The sequence below is a fragment of the Mustelus asterias genome, chromosome 4 (genome assembly GCF_964213995.1).
Source record: "Mustelus asterias chromosome 4, sMusAst1.hap1.1, whole genome shotgun sequence".
In the NCBI taxonomy this organism is placed as follows: Eukaryota; Metazoa; Chordata; class Chondrichthyes; order Carcharhiniformes; family Triakidae; genus Mustelus; species Mustelus asterias.
Genome location: NC_135804.1, coordinates 144,065,238 through 144,086,293, shown reverse-complemented (window position 1 = coordinate 144,086,293; position 21,056 = coordinate 144,065,238). Strand labels below are relative to the sequence as shown.

At 44.5% G+C, this 21,056-nt stretch overlaps 1 protein-coding gene across 6 annotated transcripts in view; it reads left to right on the top strand.

Annotated features, from left to right (window-relative positions):
- Positions 1-16,997, top strand: part of col4a6 (collagen, type IV, alpha 6) — a 389,276-nt gene extending 372,279 nt beyond the window's left edge. For all 6 annotated transcript variants that reach the window (XM_078211871.1, XM_078211872.1, XM_078211874.1 and 3 more), the window contains 4 exons: positions 154-270; positions 4,369-4,560; positions 6,109-6,395; positions 7,988-16,997. In XM_078211871.1, coding sequence (XP_078067997.1) covers positions 154-270; positions 4,369-4,560; positions 6,109-6,395; positions 7,988-8,248 — 857 coding nt within the window. In that variant the 3' untranslated portion in view covers positions 8,249-16,997. The remainder of the gene's footprint in view (positions 1-153; positions 271-4,368; positions 4,561-6,108; positions 6,396-7,987) is intronic.
- Positions 16,998-21,056: the final 4,059 nt, after the last annotated feature.

The following is a 21,056-nucleotide window of genomic DNA, read 5'->3' as shown; positions in this document are numbered from 1 at the left end:
TGGTGCAGACACAATGGGCCGAATGGCCTCCTTTTCACTGTAGGGATTCTATAATTCTATTATGGTGCATTCAGACTCCCTCTGAGAATTGCAAGCATCAACACTGTTGGAGGCTGTGTAGAGGGTAAGCTTTCCTTTTTTTTTGAATTGAAGGTATCAAGGGCCAGCCTGGAAAACCGGGCCGAGTGGGACCAAATGGTTTACCTGGCCCTCCAGGTTTTCTGGGAGATCCAGGCCAGAAGGGATATCCTGGACCACCTGGATTTGAAGGTAAGATGAATACACAAAACAATTCGAAATCTGTACTTAAAATAGTACCATTCTGCTGATTATAACTCCCTGAATATTCATACCAAATCGTTTAATTGAAAGGTTTAAGGATGCAGAATAACAGTTATTGTAAATGTTTCTCTTCTTATTGACATCTTATCAAAGATCATTTTCTTCATTTTGAGCTTTTTTTTAGGTGGAGCTGTCTGCATATCTTACCATCAATACAGTTTGTAGAAAATGACTATACTCATTGTTGAATTATTTTCTTCATAATTCTATTATTTTATGGCGAAGGGCATTGACAATCATTCTGATTCCGAGAGTCCATCAGAGTAATTCTGAAGTGCATATGAGCAGCATCAAATGAGTTCTGTTTTTCTCCCTCGTGCAAAATACTCGTTTAATCCCTCACTTATATCTTTCGGCTCCACACAGGGGTTACCACTTTGATCCCTAATGGGCCTTACACTTTCCCTGGTTACCCCCTTGCCATTAATATATTTATAAATCACCTTGGGATTTTTCTTTATTTTGCCTGTGTTGTGAAGTTGCATATGTGTCTGACAAATGTGAATACTGAAAAGAAACGCTAAAACAAAAAGAAGAAATCATATAGCGATGTTTCTTTAAAAAACAGTTGTCTTTATGCGTGGATTTTAAATTGCAGAGTGCAGGCTGCAGAAGCAGGTTTTGCAACACTTCTAGCAAAGCCGAGTAGTCAGTGTTCCAACATAACAAAACAGGCTTTTGAATTGGACCAATGAGTTTAAAGCGAGCACGCAGAGACACAGAACCAATGGAATTCAAATGTGATGGTTGTTGACAGCCTCAAGCCACTCAGATCGCAGGGATACTGTGAGGTAATTCCAGGTATATAAACCCGGACAAGGGGGGGCGGGTAACTGGCAGAGTATGCTTGCCACCTCTTGGATCAGAAGGAGGGTAGGCCAGGCTCTCATGTAAATCCTGCAGTTTCTTGTATGTCTTCATAGAACCACCATCAGAATAGAGAGAGAGATACCAACCCAGAAAGTGTTCCAGACGTGAGCATCAGTGAAGAAAGATCATATTTCCAAAGACGCCTGTTTGTATTTTACTTGAGAGTGACTAAATTCTGTAATGATTTATTCTACTATTCCTGAATGAGTCTTGTAGCATTCGAACAACATTCTATTGGGATTTTATTCAGTTCGTTAATTGTTTTAATAAGGTTGTCACCATTTAAAAAAATAAAGTTCTGTTAATTGTTCCTGTTTTAATTTACCAAAACCAGAAACTTCCTATAACTTCACACACACACTTGTACAAGATTACGAGGTGAGGTATATCCCTTTGGGTGGTTCCAAAATCAAACATCACCTCTGCGCCATAACACCTGCCAGTGGTTTTTTCATGCCTGCTCTTCACTCTCCTAATTTATTTTTTAAGTCCCCTCCCCTGCACTTTCTATAATTCTCTCGAGCATCTACCTTTCTGAGCCCCCTGATTCTGCCTCAAGCCTCCCTTTTTTTCTCTTATCCAATCCTGTATAACCCTTGACATCCAGTGTTCTCAGGATTTGTTGGCCCCGCCCTTTACCTTTTACAAGTGCTTTGTATTTGAAAAATATGAACAAAACAAAAATATCTTTGTTATAGAACAAAGAAAAGTACAGCAGAGGAAAAGGCCCTTCGGCCCTGCAAGCCTGTGCCAATCATGATGCCCCAACTAAATTATGAAAAAAACCTTCTGCCCTTACTGGGTCCATATCCCTCTATTCCCTCCCTATTCCTGCACCCATCCAGCTGCCTCTTAATTGTTGCGAATGTGCCTGCTTCCACCACCTCCTCTGGCAGCGCATTCCAGGCACCCACCACTCTCTGATATCAGCTTCTTTGGTCTTTTCAAACCAAAGTCCCTCACCCTGGGTAGCTTTCAAGACAATCTCCTCAGCACCCTTTCCAATGCTTTGACATTCTTCTTAGAGTGTGCAGTCCATATTGTAACTCACGCCAGATCCTGTTTACCCATCGTTGTCCACACGCCTCCTTTTGGGAAGGGCCACTTTATTAGGTGCCAATCAGGCACTTAATTGGGCAGCAGTGGGCCTACCCCAGGTTCAAGAATGCCAGGAGGTGAGGTCCCTCGTGCCAAGAGCTGACCGCTTGGAGGTCGGCAGCTGGGCTTTGCTCAGCAGCACCATCGGGGAAGTGGTGGCTTCTTCCTGTAAGGCAACTCACCCCGGGCCAGGATCAATTGAGTAACGGCAGGAAGGGATTCGCGGAGTAGGGGAGAGGGGGAGGCGATGGACACCAAGGACCACCCTTTGCCAATACCGGGTCTCTCAGTCAGGCACCCCTTCCTGGAAGTTGCAAGTGATTCTGATGGGGTTTGCTGTTGGGCTTCCCACAAGGTGAATGCCCTGCCCCCAGCAGGAGTGGGCATTAATTGTCAATTAAGAGCCTGAGTAGGTGGTGAGGCAGGAAAGCAGCAGGTTTGCCTCTTGCCGACCTTCCGCCTGATTAAGTACACAGGCACAGTATATTAGTACATGAAGTGTTAGTGTATATGTAAATATGTTGTCTATGAGTACTGTTGTGTGCATATGTAAAGTAAATACACATGACTTGTGCTTTTTTTTAACTCATCGTTTGGAAGAAGGAACTGAAGGCACTGTTGCTAATGACGCAAAGATAGGTAGAGGGACAGGTAGTATTGAGGAAGCAGGGAGGCTGCAGAAGGACTTGACAGGTTAGGAGAGTGGGCAAAGAAGTGGCAGATGGAATACAATGTGGAAAAGTGTGAGGTTATGCACTTTGGAAGGAGGAATGGAGACATAGACTATTTTCTAAATGGGGAAATGCTTAGGAAATCAGAATCACAAAGGGACTTGGGAGCCCTTGTTCAAGATTCTCTTAAGGTTAACGTGCAGGTTCAGTCAGCGGTTAGGAAGGCAAATGCAGGGGTTGTTCTCCTTGGAAAGACGGAGAATGAGGGGAGATCTAATAGAGGTGTACAAGATTATGAAGGGTATAGATAGGGTGAACAGTGGGAAGCTTTTCCCCAGGTCGGAGGTGACGATCACGAGGGGCCACGGGCTCAAGCTGAGAGGGGCGAAGTATAACTCAGACATCAGAGGGACGTTTTTTACACAGAGGGTGGTGGGGGCCTGGAATGCGCTGCCAAGTAGGGTGGTGGAGGCAGGCACGCTGACATCGTTTAAGACTTACCTGGATAGTCACATGAGCAGCCTGGGAATGGAGGGATACAAACGATTGGTCTAGTTGGACCAAGGAGCGGCACAGGCTTGGAGGGCCGAAGGGCCTGTTTCCTGTGCTGTACTGTTCTTTGTTCTTTGTTCAATGTTAGCATTCATGTCGAGGGAGCGAGAATACAAGAGCAGGGATGTACTTCTGAGGCTGAATCAGGCTCTGGTCAGACCCCATTGGAATGCACTGGAAACAGTTCAGAGAAGGTTTACTTGACTGATTCCTGGGATGAAGGGACTATCTTATGAGGAAGTATGAGACACATTGGGCTCATACCCATTGAAGTTTAGAAGACTGAGAGGTGATCTTATTGAAACATATAAGATGCTGAGGCCACTTGACAGGGTGGATGCTGAGAGCATGTTTCCCCTTGCGGGGAGTCTAGAACTAGGGGACACAGTCTTAAAAATTGGGGGTCTCACATTTAAATTGGAGATGAGGAGATATTTTCTCAATGTTATTAGTGTGTGGAATTCTCTATCCCAGAAGGCAGTGGATGCCGAGTCATTGAGTATATTCAAGGCTGAGTTAGATAGATTGACAAAGGAGTCGAGGATGATGGGCACAAACATGTAAGTAGGAGTTGACACCACTATCAGGTCAACCATGATCTTATTGACTGATGGAGAAAGCTTGAGGGGGCAAATAACTCCTGCTCCTAACTCTTGTGTTCTTGTGTCAGTTTAGATTTATGTTCTGATCGCTCATACAGAGTTCCTGTTTACTTAAAAAAAACTGTCACCACAGAATGTACACAAAAAAATAATCAGTAAAAATGTGGGCTTCCAGTTTTAACATTTGAAAAGCTGCAGAGCACTCTTACCTTCTCAGTTATTCTCTTCCCCAGGTAACCGTGGGAATCCAGGCACAGCAGGCCTGCCGGGAATACCAGCTCGCGGTGTGAATGTGGGCTACACGTTGGTGAAGCACAGTCAGTCAGACACTGTGCCAGCCTGCCCACTGGGAATGAGCAGTTTGTGGGACGGGTACAGCCTGCTGTTTGTGGAAGGACAAGAAAAGACTCACAACCAGGATCTGGGTGAGTGCCAGGGCACCACGTCCCTCCACTTCCCCGCAGCACCCTCAGAAATACCAAGGAAGCCAAGATCACATCAATGTCATGACGCAAAATACAAAACCTCTGGGAGACAGTATTTTTCTTCGTCATTTTTTACTGGATGTGGGCGTTGCTGACGAGGCCAGCATTTATTGCCCATCCCTAGTTGTCCTTGAGAAGATGGTGGCGAGCTACCTTCTTGAACCGCTGCAGTCCCTGAGGTGTAGATACACCTTCAGTGCTGTTAGGGAGGTAGTTTCAGGACTTTGACCCAGCGACAGTGAAAGACTGGCAATATATTTCGAAGTTAGATGGTGTGTGACTTGGAGGAGAACTTCCAGGCGGTGATGTTCCCAGCTATCTGGTGCCCTTATCCTCTAGCTGGTAGTGGTTTTAGGTTTGGAAGATGCTGCCTCAGGAGCCTTGATGAGTTCCACAGTGTGAGGAAGCTGCAATTAACGTCCACCAGTATCGTCATTAACCCAGAGAACTGTAGCTCTCCTTGAACATACTTGAATACTCTGTGGCTGAGTGCCACACAGAAACCATTTGCTCTGGACAGTGAGCTCAATGTGCATTGCAAAAAAAACCCAATAGGAATAACAGGAAACAATGTTAGTGGTAAAGTTATAATCTGGATTATTTTTAACCCATTGATTTTTTGTTGTGGGACCTGTAAAGAAAAAGGTGCTTGGTGACTCATCAGGGTGGCATGGTGGCACAGTGGCACAGTGGTTAGCACTGCTGCCTCACAGTGCCCGGGACCCGGGTTCGATTCCCAACTTGAGTCGCTGTCTTTGTGGAGTCTGCACGTTCTCCCCGTGTCTGCGTGGGTTTCCTTCAGGTGCTCCGGTTTCCTCCCACAGTCCAAAGATGTGCGGGTTACGTGGATTGGCCATGCTAAATTGCCCCTTAGTGTCAGGGGGACTAGCTAGGGTAAATGCATGGGATTTTGGGGATAGGGCTTGTGTGGGATTGTGGTCGGTGCAGACTCGATGGGCCGAATGGCCTCCTTCTGCACTGTATGATTCTAAAAAAATACATAGTCCATTGCAGAACTAAATTCCATGGACTAGGAAGATACCTGGAGTCAGCACCGGGAGTTGGCTACTCTCAGTAAGAGTAGCATTAAGGTGCAACAATTAACCTCCACCCTACTGGGCTCAGAAAGGCTCAACACCATAGGGTTCCCAGTCCTGCATCTAAGCTTAGCACATGGTCTCCACAAGCCTGGCATCAAGTACTGTCCAGCAATGTGTGTGAATGTTGGCTTTCTGGACAGCTGCCAGCAGATGCCCATGGAGTGGAGTGCCCCCAGCATGAGTCAACACCTTGATTGGAAGAAATGAAACCTGCATTTGCCAGAGAACTGATTGCATTTTAAATCTTAACCATTGATGGATGCAGTTTACAATGCACAGAGTGAGTGAATGCAGCATTGCACACATGACCATGTGATGTGCTCTTGGAATCTGGTAAAGGTATGTAGGTTTGTGATTCTAGATTAATATTGTCTTTGCTCTTCTACAGGAATGGCGGGCTCATGTTTGCCCCGTTTCACCACCATGCCTTTCCTTTACTGTAACGTCGATGAGGTGTGCCACTATGCAAACAGGAATGACAAGTCCTATTGGCTGTCTACCACTGCCCCCATCCCCATGATGCCCGTTTCCAACCTGCAGATCCGACGCTACATCAGCCGCTGTTCAGTCTGTGAGGTGCCATCTCAGGCCATTGCTGTGCACAGCCAGGATATAACCATTCCACAGTGTCCGGATGGCTGGCGGAGTCTCTGGATCGGCTACTCCTTCCTCATGGTTAGTGCTAACTCGTTTCGCAGAAAGTGATGTTGCCGTGTGGGTTAGACAAGGTGATGAGGAATGTAGATGATGGGACAGCCAGGACAAACCATTAGGTCGTGGTGGCAGGATTCGCCCTGAAGGTAGCTTTCCACAGAACAAAGCTCTCTCCCAGCTCTGCTGAGGACTTCAGGAATCTAGCCACAAAAAGAAAACCGTTGTCCTCATGTAAGCACTTATATTAATCATTAATTAATCATTTCCAGTTATTTTATTTAAATTGCAAACCTTTTCCAACAGTTTTTTTCATCCTCCCCATCATTGGGCACCTTGTGATGCGCCATCTCATCCAAGTGTCCACTCTTAATTTGGACAATGGATGGCAACAGGCTATTCATCTTGGGTGGCATCACAGTCAAACTCCCATCCTGTCCTGTTCTGCCCTTTTGTCCGCGCACACATTTTAGCGATGGTCCCTGGATAAAGGGCAGGAGTGGGATCTCTGGCTAATTCCACCCCAGCCTCACCCCTATCCCCTTTAGTTCAGAGTTGCCGAGAAGAATTGTAGTACCATTGCATCTGCCCAAGATGAAATCAACTAACTCTAGAATCAACTAACTCTAGAATCAACTAACTCTAGAATCAAATCTGGGACCCTGGCACAACACACACATGGCAGTACATGCCCACCATGCCAACTGCAGTGCTCGCAAACATCATTCCAAAATGACCACAAAGCATCACTTCTCCTGTGTATGCGCCTCCTACTTTGTTTCAGTCGAGACTGAGGGTTAAGGGTCAAAGTGCAAACACCAACAAGGTTGAAGCGGAGAAGATGAAATGAATCCTGAACCAGACATTAGGTGACACCAAGCATTGCGTCTCAAAGGGTAAAGAAGGAAAAGATGTGTGGGGGAGGGAAAGGGTTTCACCTCTTTATGGGAAAGAATGCAGTTGAAAGGTTAGGATAATGAGTTGGATAGTATTAAAATCCCTGAAGCTGGGCCCGCCACACCCAGTATAAAGGTTGAGGGTGAGCCACCGCCATAGTTATTTCAAAGCTGAGACTTCTTCCCCTCTTCATGAGGAAGTGCCGCCTCAGAGAGCTGCCAACCAATGGGAGGCCGGCAGCTCTGCAGTACCGACAGTGCCACTGGGAGCACTGGCCACTGCTGGTACTGCATCGAGAAGATGTTCAGCAATGAGCATCCAGGGTCTTAGGAAAACCTCAGCGAGGGGAGTGAGATGAGGGGGTTGGGGGGTGAGTGGGGGAGGGTGCATGAAAGATTGGAGGGAAAACTGTCGGGCAGGGACCCGGAAAGGAGAAACCCCTTACTTCACCGGTCTGCAACTCACAGAGACAAATCTGCCACATTGGGTGCAGGTCTCTCCCATGGTCTGTTAGATCTGACCATTAAGGGTCTTGGTTGGTCCGTGGGTGGATGCCTCCCCCGCTGCAGCAGAGTGGAGGCTGGCACGGCGCACTATTTTATTGCCCGTTTTCTCACCTGGCGGTGGGCTGTAAGATGGAGCTCCATCCATCTGATTTAGAGGTGGCAGTAGTTGTTCGCAGAGACTGACCATTCATTCGAATTCTTTCTCTTCCCCAGCACACAGCCGCTGGCGCTGAAGGTGGGGGCCAGTCTCTCGTGTCGCCAGGCTCCTGCCTGGAGGACTTCCGCTCCACGCCCTTCATCGAGTGCAACGGCGCCCGCGGCACATGCCACTACTTTGCCAACAAGTACAGTTTCTGGTTGACCATCGTGGAGGCGAATCGGCAGTTTGTGGAGTCACCGCCCTCGGAGACGCTGAAAGCGGGCCAGCTGCGGACACGGGTCAGCCGCTGTCAAGTCTGCATGAAGTACTTGTAGCGGCCAGCCAGCTCGGATCCTCCCCGCCAACGTGACTCTTGCTCAGCCAGCAGGCACAGAGGCCTTTCTGACGAATCGCCAGCTGACTTCACAAACTTTGTATATTAGGAGGAGATGGTTTCTAAAACCGATTGTATAAAACAAAATGGTGTGCCTTGATACCTACCACTCTGCAAAGCCCCCATTTTATTAACCTACTGAGCTTCCACACAAGCAAATAAGGGACCAGACAGTGCCAAGATTTCCTGGTTCTGGCCTGGTCCAATATATTCAGGTGCAGTTTATTTTCAGTAGCTCCTCTCAATCTGATCAGGCCAATGCTAGGTTTAATTTGATGTCATGACAACATTGTGGGCCGAAGGGCCTGTTCCTGTGCTGTATTGTTCTATGCTCTATGTCTCAGTACAGGAAGCACTACTATGTGTGGACATCATTAGACAGTACGAAGGTGAAGGCCTATTTCCGATGGGCTGTGCCATACCTGATGCTACCCTTGTCTGCAACAAAATACCAGCTCCTCCTCAAGCTTTTCTTTAAAAAATGAGAGTGGACATGAATTTTTTTTCAAAGACCATCTTTGCCGATTACCTGTGTGCTCATACACCTGGCTGTTTGCAGCGCTAACTGCTCATTGAACTGGTGTTCCGGTGCGCGATGCCGACACTTACTTGACATTGTCCCTTCCCCAAATTGGCAGGAAGCAAAATAATTTTCCTGTTTGCCCTAACATTGCAACTTGCTCCCGTTGCAATTCATCTCCTCGAAGCTGTATCACAAAACTCTCACACTGGGGCTGGGACAGGGGTCGGCAATGTTAGTGTTAACTAGAACCGTTTTAAAAAATTTAGTCAAAAACCCAAATCTTAAGAGTCGCTATGTATTATTTAAATGCCAATAAGTTAGAGACACATTGCAACAACATCTGAAATGTTTCTATTAAAAAATTGTATTTTTTAACAAGTACAGTGTTAACAAAATGAAACAAGCCATTTGATTACCATCAAAATGGGTTTGATCAATTAGGGTCAGGGCCTTAATCAGCTACATGTGACTCAGGAACCACAGGCTGCAGCCAGTGCATACAGATAGAATCATAGACTGGCTCCAGTGCAGAAGGAGGCCATTTGGCCCATCGAGCCTGCACTGACAACAATGCCACCCAGGCCCTTTCCACGTATTTACCCTATTAATCCCCCTGACACTAAGAAACAATTTAGCATGGCCAATCCACCTAACCCACACATCTTTGGGACTGCTAAACAAAAGATGTCAGACAGTACAAAGTATTTGCATCTCAATCTAATCTACTGAAGATAAACTGGTCTGTATTTCAAAGGCTTTTTTTCATATACTGTAAATACATTAGTTTGCTTTCTTGTGGAATTTAATTTTAAAGGATGCGGCCCCACCACCCCACAGCCCCAAACCTGCAATTTACTCTCCTGAAATAGGGATGCTTTCTGTAATTCTCACTCGTGTATTTTAAATGTACATGCTTAACTGTACACAGTGACTTTCCACAATGACCAAAGTGTGCGGGAGACTGGTTCTAAAGCTATCATCTGCATTTTTTATTTCACAAGTCATAATAGAAAAGCAAGAAACGAAAAATATTGTGGAAGTTTCACGTTTACTCATCACAAAGGTGCTCTTTTTAATGTTTACGGCTACCTCAGAAAGTGAAATTGTTGCCCTCTTCTCCACAGATCCAGTTACTAAAAATGCATGCTTTTCTGCATGGATATATTCAACTGGCTTTCATTCATAATGAGCTTTGATTTGCACCCTCTACAAAACGCAAACTTCCTATTCTTAAGTGGGAAGATTGGAAGTGACCACTCAGCCATACTGAAAACTGCCTGCAAAGGTTATTTAGATGCGTCACCCCTAATTGCCTCAGTTGACTTTTGCTTGTATAGTGAAGCCTCTCAGTCACCATTTCACATTAGCACAGAATCCTCCAATGCAGCATTGTGTTTTTGGCACAGACAGAGATCCATTTTGGCTCATTCAGTTGTTGGAATTATTAGTGATGTTAAACCCTCGGTATCTTCGCCAAGCGTGGTGCATTGACGGACACTTCAGTACTTAGTAAATGATATTGTAACAGTGAGTGAAGATGCAGGGTACGTACCACCTCGCACTGATCATAGGACAAAGCCAGTCAATAAACACATGCCAATAGCTGAGGAGGATTTGGTCTCTTCTTTGCCTGAAGACATTTGTTTACAGAAATAAGTCCATCTTCGATGAAGGCATGGGAAAGAACTGGCGTTTGGTATATAGATCAAATCAAATTGAAAGGAGTCCCATGCCTCACCTTGAAATCTAATTGCTAGAGCTTTTCTTTTATTTCATGAATGTGACACAATGATGCAGTCTGCAATAAGAAACTATTGTTATGTTGGTTGCATGTGACATCAGCTGGAGTCACATTTGTCACAACTACAAACTGAGGTGATTTGATAACTGTCGTTAGCATGAAGTAGAGGGATGAGTGGCTCCTGTGTTTCACGTGCTATCCAATGTAGAGGCACCGACTACTCCCCATTGCTAAGCACGGTGACATTTTATTCAGCACAGATACTAGTTTCACTGAATATGGTGCTTTTCTTTCAGAGGTAGCCTTATGTACTATCGTCAAAGTTTCTGTTTTTAATCAAGAATATGTGAGAAGGATGTGTTGGAGCTGGATAGGGTGATTAGGCTGAGAAGCTGCCCCTCATCCAACAACACGTTCACAAAAAGCAGTGTTTTTGAATTGGGTAATCAGCTCAAATGCTTCATTTTTTAAGATGTGGGGGTTGCAATCCTTTGCCATATTCACAACGCAATAGAAAACACAAGTGGAAGCCTGGTAAGGAATTAGGTCATGGCTTAAGTTCTGAGGGTAGATTTTGCAAATCCTCACATGACTCAAAACGCACATTGGAAAATTGTGCGCAGTTCAAAAACAGACAGAGCAGCCACCTGTCACGCAAAAGAGAAAGCAACATATTCTTAAAAGCCACAAGTGTTTGTATTCACAATGGTGCTATTTTATATTGTTCCACTGCACTGCAAGTGCATTCAACTCAGCTCAATTTTCTTATGACACAGCATTTCTTGAACCTGCTTGTGAGTGCCTGAACACTTCACGCATTGAGAAAATTGCCACCCAACTCCCACCCCTAACATCTTTAGATGGTTTGGGAAGAATGTTCATTTCAGAATTCGGATGAATTGCTCCCAATTATACTCTCATCGTTGCGTCTGGAATTGATTTTTCTCTCATTTTGGACAAGTAACCAATTCCAAATTTGAACTCTCTTTTTTTGTTGTCACCTAATACCTGTCTATGCAGGATCAATACTGTCAGGTTTCTACTTTGAATGGTATTTGGTACTACTGAAATTTTAAATTTGGATGTTTGTATTGAAAGATTCTGAACCTGTACAGATTCAATTTATAATTGCTAAAGCAAATGGCCGAATGTTAATTGGTCACAAAGCAACATTGCTTTCCCTTTGCCAGTGATGTTGCAGAGATATATAAGCTGCCAAATAAAAGTACAGTGAACAATAAACTCATGTATTCTTGTCAAAAGGGCTCTGTAAAGTCTGTCTGTTGACTGTAAGGGGCACGTTTAAGATTCGTTGGGGTTGGTCTCAACTCAGTTCTTGGAGGATGTTGGTTTGAAGTGCAAAATTACCCCAAACTTGGCTCTAATTGGCAATTCTACTCCCAAGTCTCTTGGTCAAAATCCTGGAATTCCCTCCCTTACGGCATTGTGGGTCTACCCCACAGCACATGGATAGTAGCGATTCAAGAAGGCAGCTCACCACCACCTTCTCAAGGGCAACTAGGGATGGGCAATAAATGCTGGCCAGCCAGCGACGCCCATGTCCCACGAATGAATTTTTAAAAAGTGGAACTAGAAATGATAAACTGCTGGGTTATGAAGTCCCTTTCTAAGTTTGGAATTGAGACATCTTGGTGGGTGAGAATACAGAAAGCTCAAGCCAAGGTGGAATCACTTGGGAACTGCTGAACTGTAACTGCTCCAGCGCGGAATGCTTGGGACGAAGTCATTTCTGGATTTCGGTATTCTCTGGATGTCAGAATGATATTGGAATGCCTAACCACCAAGTGCGTGAACTGGAAAACACTGTGGCTCTAAATATTTACCTGAAATGTGAAACATTGAAGCAACAACAGTTGTTTTGCTTATCCCAATCCACGATCTTCCATGTTGCTGCTTCCAAAGTACGGAAATGATGCTGGAGACATTGGGGGAAATGCTCGGATCTGCTCAAAAAATGTCCAGACAACTGGTGATTCCAGGACAATGGATTTCTGGAATGGAGAGGTTAAAGTGTATGAGGTTTCCGAATGAGGAAGTGTTCCATTTCAATCACAGTTCTTCAGAACTTTGCTCCCTTGAGGCATGTTGCATTCCCGGGAACACAGAGGTGCTGAATTTACCAGATATTTACCAGAATTTACCAGATATTCCTGTTTTTAAAAAAACTATGGAGGGGAAATTTCAATTTGAAGCCTGACAAAGGAATTTCATTCAGCTACCTTCTCAGTGTGCTGGTGATCCTCATTTCGCCATTGCAAAAGTAGCATGTGAGAGACCAACCTTACCAGAACCCCAACAAGAAAGGAGCTGGCTAAACGGATCTCCAGCTGACTGCCAGCAAGTTGAAGGAGGATTGGTGTCCTTCCTAGTCTTGGATACACAAAGCCAGTTAGAAAGTTCAGCACCGATTAGAGCTCCACTGATGCTGTTTTAGTGTGGGATGAACCTGAAATATGATTCCAAGCTAAGCCAAGCCTCTAGAACAAGGTGGTTTGTTGGCAGCAAGATGCAACGTATATCAGAATTATCTATGATGTGAAGATGCCAACATTGGACTGGGGTGGGTACAGTAAGAAGTCTCTCAACACCAGGTTAAAATCCAACATGTTTATTTGGTATCACGAGCTTTCGGAGCACTGCTCCTTCATCAGGTGAGTGGAGAGTTGGGTTCACAAACAGGACATATATAGACACAGACTCAATTGCAAGATAATGGTTGGAATGCGAGTCTTTACAGGTAATCAAGTCTTGACAGGTACAGGCTTGCATTGTTTGTACCTGTAAAGACTTGATTACCTGTAAAGACTCACATTCCAATCTATAATTATCTTGCAATTGAGTCTGTGTCTATATATGCCATGTTTGTGAACCCTACTTTCCACTCACCTGATGAAGGAGCAGCGCTCCGAAAGCTCGTGCTACCAAATAAACCTGTTTGGACTTTAACCTGTTGTTGTGAGAATTATCTATGTACAAACGGCACTAGTGGCCAATACAAAACAACTCTCCTGTAGCCAGAAAGAAAGATAACCTGCAAATTCCACTGCCAGAGGCAGCTTTTACAATAGTTAAATGGGGGAAACCAACTCAGATAATCTGTCCTTCCGTGAACATTTTTGTGCCTCATGATGCTACTGCTGCGTTTGGAACTATGATGTAAATGAAGCCTTAAAATGTTTCCCAAATTAGTGATCACTTCAACCACTGCCCAAAAAGATGATGGAAGCCCATTCATTAGTAACGTTAGAGCATTAGGCAAAGACCAAAAAGTGGAAACGGGGTGGCACGGTGGCACAGTGGTTAGCACTGCTGCCTCACAGCGCCAGGGACCCAGGTTCAATTCCCGGCCTCGAGTCACTGTATGGAGTTTGCATGTTCTCCTCGTGTCTGCACGGGTTTCCCCCAGGTGCTCTGGTTTCCTCCCACAGTCCAAAGATGTGCGGGTTAGGTGGATTGGCCGTGCTAAATTACCCCTTAGAGGACTAGCTCGAGTAAATGCATGGGGTTATGGGGACAGGGCCTGGGTGGAATTGTAGTTGGTACAGATTTGATGGGCCAAATGGCCTCCTTCTGTGCTAGATCATTCTTGGATCAAGCATTTAAAATACTTCCAAAAATTACAGTGAAGGATATTTCAATGGACTCAGTGACAGACACCAAACTGGATACGTGGAAAGAAAAGGCAGAACTGCCTCCCAATTTGAGCAGGTTCATTAATTTTGCAGGATTGCTAATGATCCAAAAATTTATTTCTCTTTCCATTCTAACGTACTTTTACCTTCAAGTGAAATCTAGGTTTAACATTACTGACCTAATTGTTTAATTAAATGCTCACATCGGAGAATGTGCCCCAACAGCTGGAATGTGTTGGAGAAATGAGCTACAGGAACTCTATCCCCAACTCTCATAGCCTTTGTGTATTTATCTCTTGTTGGAGCCCATGGCTTGGTAGAATTAACTCCCAAATGCTGCATTTTTAGATGTGACCAGACTTCTTTGTACCCAGTATTGCTTTGTATACCGAGCAATTATTTGTTGGGGGAGTTTTTGTCTTTCTAAAGGAATGGGACAGAATTTCCGGCACAAATGAACAAGAAATAGTATGCAGAGAGTCTTTAATACATATCTTCATGAGGTTTGACGTGCTTTGTTCCCATCTGGACAGCAGCAGGTCCAACCTGAACACACTGGAAAGGTAGCTGGGTAGGATAGACCATTATAATGGCCTATTTTCTGATGGTTTCTATAGTTTCCCCTGTGGCAGATTTGCACATATGCAAGTTTAACGATGGCGCCGCATAGTGATTTGTGGAACATCCAACAACTTTGCCTCCTTTACCTTGATGCCAATAATAAACTGCTTGCAAGTCACTCGTCCTCTATGTTCAAATTATAACCTGCTTCTGTGTCTCTCATCTGAATGCTTATTCCTGCCAGATTCATTGCATTTTCTTAACTGAACACTGTTAATGAGCTTATTCTCTTACGGTTGAGAATTATTATTATTACGGTTGAGATGATTATTAAACTCTGCTTTTGTGGCCAGAATTAACTCGTTGAAGCCAACACCTGGTGAAACAAATATATATCCTGGATCCTAAATCCAGGCTCTTGGTGGTGCTAATATTATACTAAGAGTAGGTATGAGCAGCAAGGTAGCAATGGGTGGCACAGTGGTTAGCACTGCTGCTTCACAGCGCCAGGGACCCAGGTCCGATCCCGGATTGGGTCACTGTCTGTGTGGAGTTTGCAAGTTCTCCCCATGACTGCATGGGTTTAACCCGGGTGCTCCGGTTTCCCCCACAGCCCGAAAGACATGCTGGTGTGTGCAGTGGCCATGCTAAATTCTCCCTCAGTGTACCTGAACAGGCACCGGAGTGTGGTGACTGGGGGATTTTCACAGTCACTTCATTGTAATGTTAAGCCTACTTGGGACACTAATAATTAAAAAAATGGCCATTTTACCAACATGTAAATAAATATGTATTCTCTTTCATCTTATGCTCAGTACCTGTGCAAGAGGACAAGTTCACAGCTGCTTTTTCTTTCATTTTTTAGCCCTCTGGATTTTTCTTTCCCTGTGCTCGTAACAGAAGTGCCTGATTCTTCCTATCTCCTTGGTATTGCAAGATCTCAAAGTAGGGGGTCTTAGTCAGTATGCAGCATTATGTAATTTAGGATCTACTGCCACACCTGTGTAGCTGTGTGTCATACCCAAACTGGAACATCCAGCGGAGATTCTAAAAGAACAATTCATTTTTGCCTGTAGTGCCTGTTGTAAGAAACATCTGCGTGTTTTAACCTCTACTAGCAAATAGAAACAAAAAGTCAACTTTAAATACTTAAACACAATTTCCTTTATTCTGTTGCTACTTAAACAGTAAATAGTTGCCATGCAGCAACCAAATACTCACTATCTGTTACTTTATTTAACTTAAGGTTGGTTGATTTCCACTTGCACATGAAACCTGGCCAGGGCTTTGCTGCATGGAATCAGCCTTTGTCTCTTCTTCCAGATGTGATCTCTTCTTGTGAGCTTTGGTCCCCGGGTTCTTCACAATGTCACAAGCCCTTTGTGTTGGCATAGTTAAAGTGCAGAAGTCCCTTGGCAACCAGCCAATGAATTGATCAGAAACCCAATTGCGTTGTTGGATTAGGCCAATCAACTAGAGCCAGGTCAAAGGTATTGGTCACTCCAGACTCCATCGTGTTTAGGCCTCTAAGTGCATATTGTTTACATTCCAATGCCCACTTAAGGAGCACTGGCTCCAAACGTCTGGAAACAACTCTCTGCTAAGGACAAGCTGTTACATCTAAAACCTTGGGCAGGAGTTTACGATGTCGCTCAGGTGAGATCGTAAAATCCCACCCGAGGCCAGTGGAGAATTCCGATCCGGAAACCTTGCCCGTCCCGATTCCGGGATGGACAAAGTGGTAAAGTTTCAGGCCTTTGTCCTTTCATAAATTCCAGGCCAGCTTGGCCACAAGAAATCCCAGCGTAGTGAAAAAACAACTTCAACCAAATATCAGATTGACTTGATCTTTCAGCATATTAAAAGTTAAATCTCTGCAGGCCATTCAGCCACATGCCAAATGGGCAATAATGATATCACAATGTCTCTTTTACACCCCAACAATGTTCTTTCACATTGACTTTGTTCTTCCACTGCATTCTGCCATTGCTGCACAGCTGGTGTAGTTGGTGGGCTTTTTTTCTGTTGCAAGATACAATCGAATAATGTGTTATCCTGAGGTGAATGTCATTTTCTATGCAATTCTTTAAAATAATCGCCATGTTTTACTCATTTGGCAACTGTGTGAAGATAACTGAATAATTCACAGACTGTATTTAGGCTTGAAGGATCTAACCAATGTACTAATTCTGAAGAATAAACATTTCATCATCTTCACAATTTTGGTTGATTCTTTTGTTATTTCAGTCATTGTGCATGAGAATTTATAAGAACAGGAGAGAAGAGTTAAAGACTGAGAAATTGGATTGCACTTTTGCAGATGTATACAAGGAACACATAAATCCATGGAACCATAGAATCCCTACCGTGCAGAAGGCCAATTGGCCCATCACATCTGCACCAACGCTCCGAAACAGCATCCCACCCAGGCCCTCCCCTGTGCCTTATCCTGTGCATTTACCATTGTTAATCCACCTAACCTACACACCTTTGGACATAAAGCAGCAATTTAAAATGGCCAACCCACCTGACCTCCAAATCTTTGGACTACGGGAGGAAACAAGAGCACCTGGAGGAAACCCATGCAGACACAGTGAGAACGTGCAAACTCCGCACAGACAGTGACCTAAGCCGGCAATCGAACTTGGGTCCCTGGCACTTTGAGGCAGCACTGTGTCACCATGCTGCCCCATATAGATATAGGTATGATGTAGGTATTGGTCCTTTTGCATATGCAGATAGGAGTGTAACGCCTGATTGAGGCCCTCTTTGCAGAGATTGCCTACAACTGAACACAATTGTGCTGAACTTCAAGGTGATGGTATCCAACTCTCAGAGATGAAGGTCTTTGATTTGGTAAGCGCTGCTGAAAAAGCCTTGAATATTTGCTACAGTCATTTTAAGTGTAATATGTTCTGCTGCAGTGGTGCACCAGTGGATGTTAACACTTGTGGATGACATACGAATCATGTGGATTGCTTCGATCTGGATAGTGTTAAGCTGCTTGAATGTCATTGCAACTGCACACATCCAGGTTAAGTGGACATGTTCCATCACACTGAGCATTGTGGAAAGTAAGCCACTTCCCACAGAATATTCAGCCTCGGACCCTTTCCAGAAGCTACAGAATTTACCTGGCCAGGTCACTGGTGACCTTCAGGATATTACTGGTGATAATACATTATCTTGCACTCATGGTACAAGATACATCAATTATCTCGTTGAATGTGCCAAATATGAATCCAGGAATTGCAGAATTCACAAAACCATTAATATTTATTCCACTATTCATCATCAAACATCACTTAATTTCATAAGCTTCGTATAAGTGCATGCTAACAACTGAATATGTTGACAAAGGTTGTGGAAGAGAGTATATTGTCTAGTCTACCTCATTTGAGGTGAAAAACTTAATTTCAAAAAGGAGAGGCTATAGATTCACAGCCAACAAAGATTGTTGGATTCCTGATTTGCTGCATGAAGAACATGACAAAAACTATTTTTCACTTTTTAAAAAAACTTAGGATAATTTAAATTTGTGCTGCCAGTGTGGAAAAGGCTTTGTCAGCTTTTAGTTCCAATATTTTTTCTTTGTGATTGTAACTCTTTTAAGTTCCACCCTACATTTCACCTCCTGATCACAATTATTTCTATTATTGTGAAGACAAAATATACAATCATAGAATCCCTACAGTACAGAGGGAGGCCATTCAGCCCATCAAGTCTGTACCGGCCGCAATCCTATCCGGGCCCTATTCCCATAACCCTCATTTACCCTGCTGATCCCCCTGACACTAGGGCCAATTTAGCATGGCCAATCAACCTAACCCGCACATCTTTGGATGCTGGGAGGAAACCGGAGCACCTGGAAGAAACCCACGCAGACACGGGGAGAAAGTGCAAACTCCACACAGGCAGTGATCCGAGGCTCGAATTGAACCTGGGTCCCTGGTGCTGTGAGGCAGAAGTGCTAACTACTGCGTCACTGTGCCACCCCAATTAATTCAATTCATCCACCATTTCCTTATTTCCCATTATTGGTCCCCAGGTTCACTCTTTAGAGGACCAACATTTACTTCACTTCCTCTTTTTGTTTTTAAATACCTGTAGAAATATTTGCTACCTATTTTGTATTTCTAGCCATCTTTCTCTCATACTCTAATTTCTCCCTCCCTATTAATATTTTAGCTATTCTTCGTTGTTCATTATATTCTGTCAAAACTTCTAACCTGTCACTCATTTTTGTGGTATTTCTTTCAGTTTGATGCTATCTTTAACCTCCTTAAATCACTACAAATGGTGCATCCTTCCCTGAGAGTCTTTCTCACTGGAATATATCTTTCCTTGTTACTCTCAAATATCTCCTTAATCAGCTGCTACTGAATCTCCACTAACCTGTACCACGGGATAGTTTAGAGAGGAATAGGGAGAGGGAAGGTTTGAATTCATGGCTGAGGGGATGGTGCAGGAGGGAGGGGTTCAGGTACTTAAGCAATTGGGGCTCGTACTGGGGAAGGTGTGACCTCTATGAGAAGGATGGTCTACACCTTAATCAGAAGGGGACCAATATCCTGGGGGGTAAATTTGCTAAGGCCATGCAGGGAGGTTTAAACTGATTCGGGGGGGGGGGAGGGATCCTGAGTAGTGGGGCTGAAAGTGAGGGATGCATGGATGCGGACTGCAATGCACGGCATTGCAGAGGTGGGGTGGAGCAGGGTTTGAAATGTGTATACTTCAATGCCAGGAGTATTCGCAATAAAGTGGGTGAACTTGCAGCGTGGATCAGTACCTGGGACTTCGATGTTGTGGCTATTTCAGAGACATGGATAGAGCAGGGGCAGGAATGGATGCTGCAGGTCCCGGGGTTCAAATGTTTTAGTCGAAGTAGGGAAGGAGGTAGAAGAGGGGGAGGGGTAGCATTATTGGTCAGAGATTGTATCACAGTGTCAGAGAGGAGGTTTGATGAGGACTTATCTGTTGAGGTAGTATGGGCGGAGATTAGAAATAGGAGAGGAGAGGTCACCCTGTTGGGAGTCTTTTATAGACCTCCTAAAAGTTCTAGAGAGGTTGAGGAAAGGATTGCGGAGTCAATCCTGCTTAGGAGTGAAAGTAATAGGGCAATTGTTATGGGGGATTTTAACTTGACTAATATTGACTGGAATTGTTATAGCTCTAGCTCGTTAGAGGGGTCAGTTTTTGTTCAAAGCGTGCAGGAAGGTTTTTTGACTCAGTATGTAGACAGGCCAACTAGAGGTGAGGCTATATTGGATCTGGTGCTGGGAAATGAGCCAGACCAGGTGCTAGACTTGGAAGTTGGTGTGCATTTTGGTGATAGTGACCACAATTCGGTTACGTTCACCTTAGTGATGGAAAGGGATAGGCATGAACCTCGGGCCAGTGGTTTTAGCTGGGGGAAGGGTAATTATGAGGCTATTAGGAGAGAATTAGGAAACATAGGTTGGACTAGGAGATTACAGGGACTGGGAACGTCCGACATGTGGAGTTTTTTCAAGGAGCAGCTACTGCGAGTCTGTGATAGGTATGTCCCTGTCAGGCAAGGAGGAATTGGTAGGGCTAGGGAACCGTGGTGCACCAAAAAAGTTTCTTTGTTGGTTAAAAAGAAAAAGGAGGCTTATGTTCGGATGAGACGTGAGCACTCGGGTAGTGCACTAGAAAGCTTTAGATTGGCTAAGAGGGAGTTGAAGAGCGAGCTTAGAAGGGCTAAAAGGGGACATGAGAAGACTTTGGCGGATAGGGTTAAAGAGAATCCTAAGGCGTTCTATAGGTATGTCAAGAACAGAAGGTTGGTTAGGGCAAGTTTAGGGCCAGTTATAGATGGCAGAGGGAAGTTATGTGTGGAACCGGAGGAGATTGGTGAAGCATTGAACCAATATTTCTCTTCGGTGTTCACGCAAGGGGACATGAATATAGCTGAGGAGGACACTGGGTTGCAAGGGAGTAGAATAGACAGTATTACAGTTGATAAGGAGGATGTGCAGGATATTCTGGAGGGTCTGAAAATAGATAAATCCCCTGGTCCGGATGGGATTTATCCAAGGATTCTCTGGGAGGCAAGAGAAGTGATTGCAGAGCCTCTGGCTCTGATCTTCAGGTCGTCGTTGGCCTCTGGTATAGTACCAGAAGATTGGAGGTTAGCGAATGTTGTCCCATTGTTTAAGAAGGGGAACAGAGACTTCCCCGGGAATTATAGACCGGTGAGTCTCACTTCTGTTGTCGGCAAGATGTTGGAAAAAATTATAAGGGATAGGAT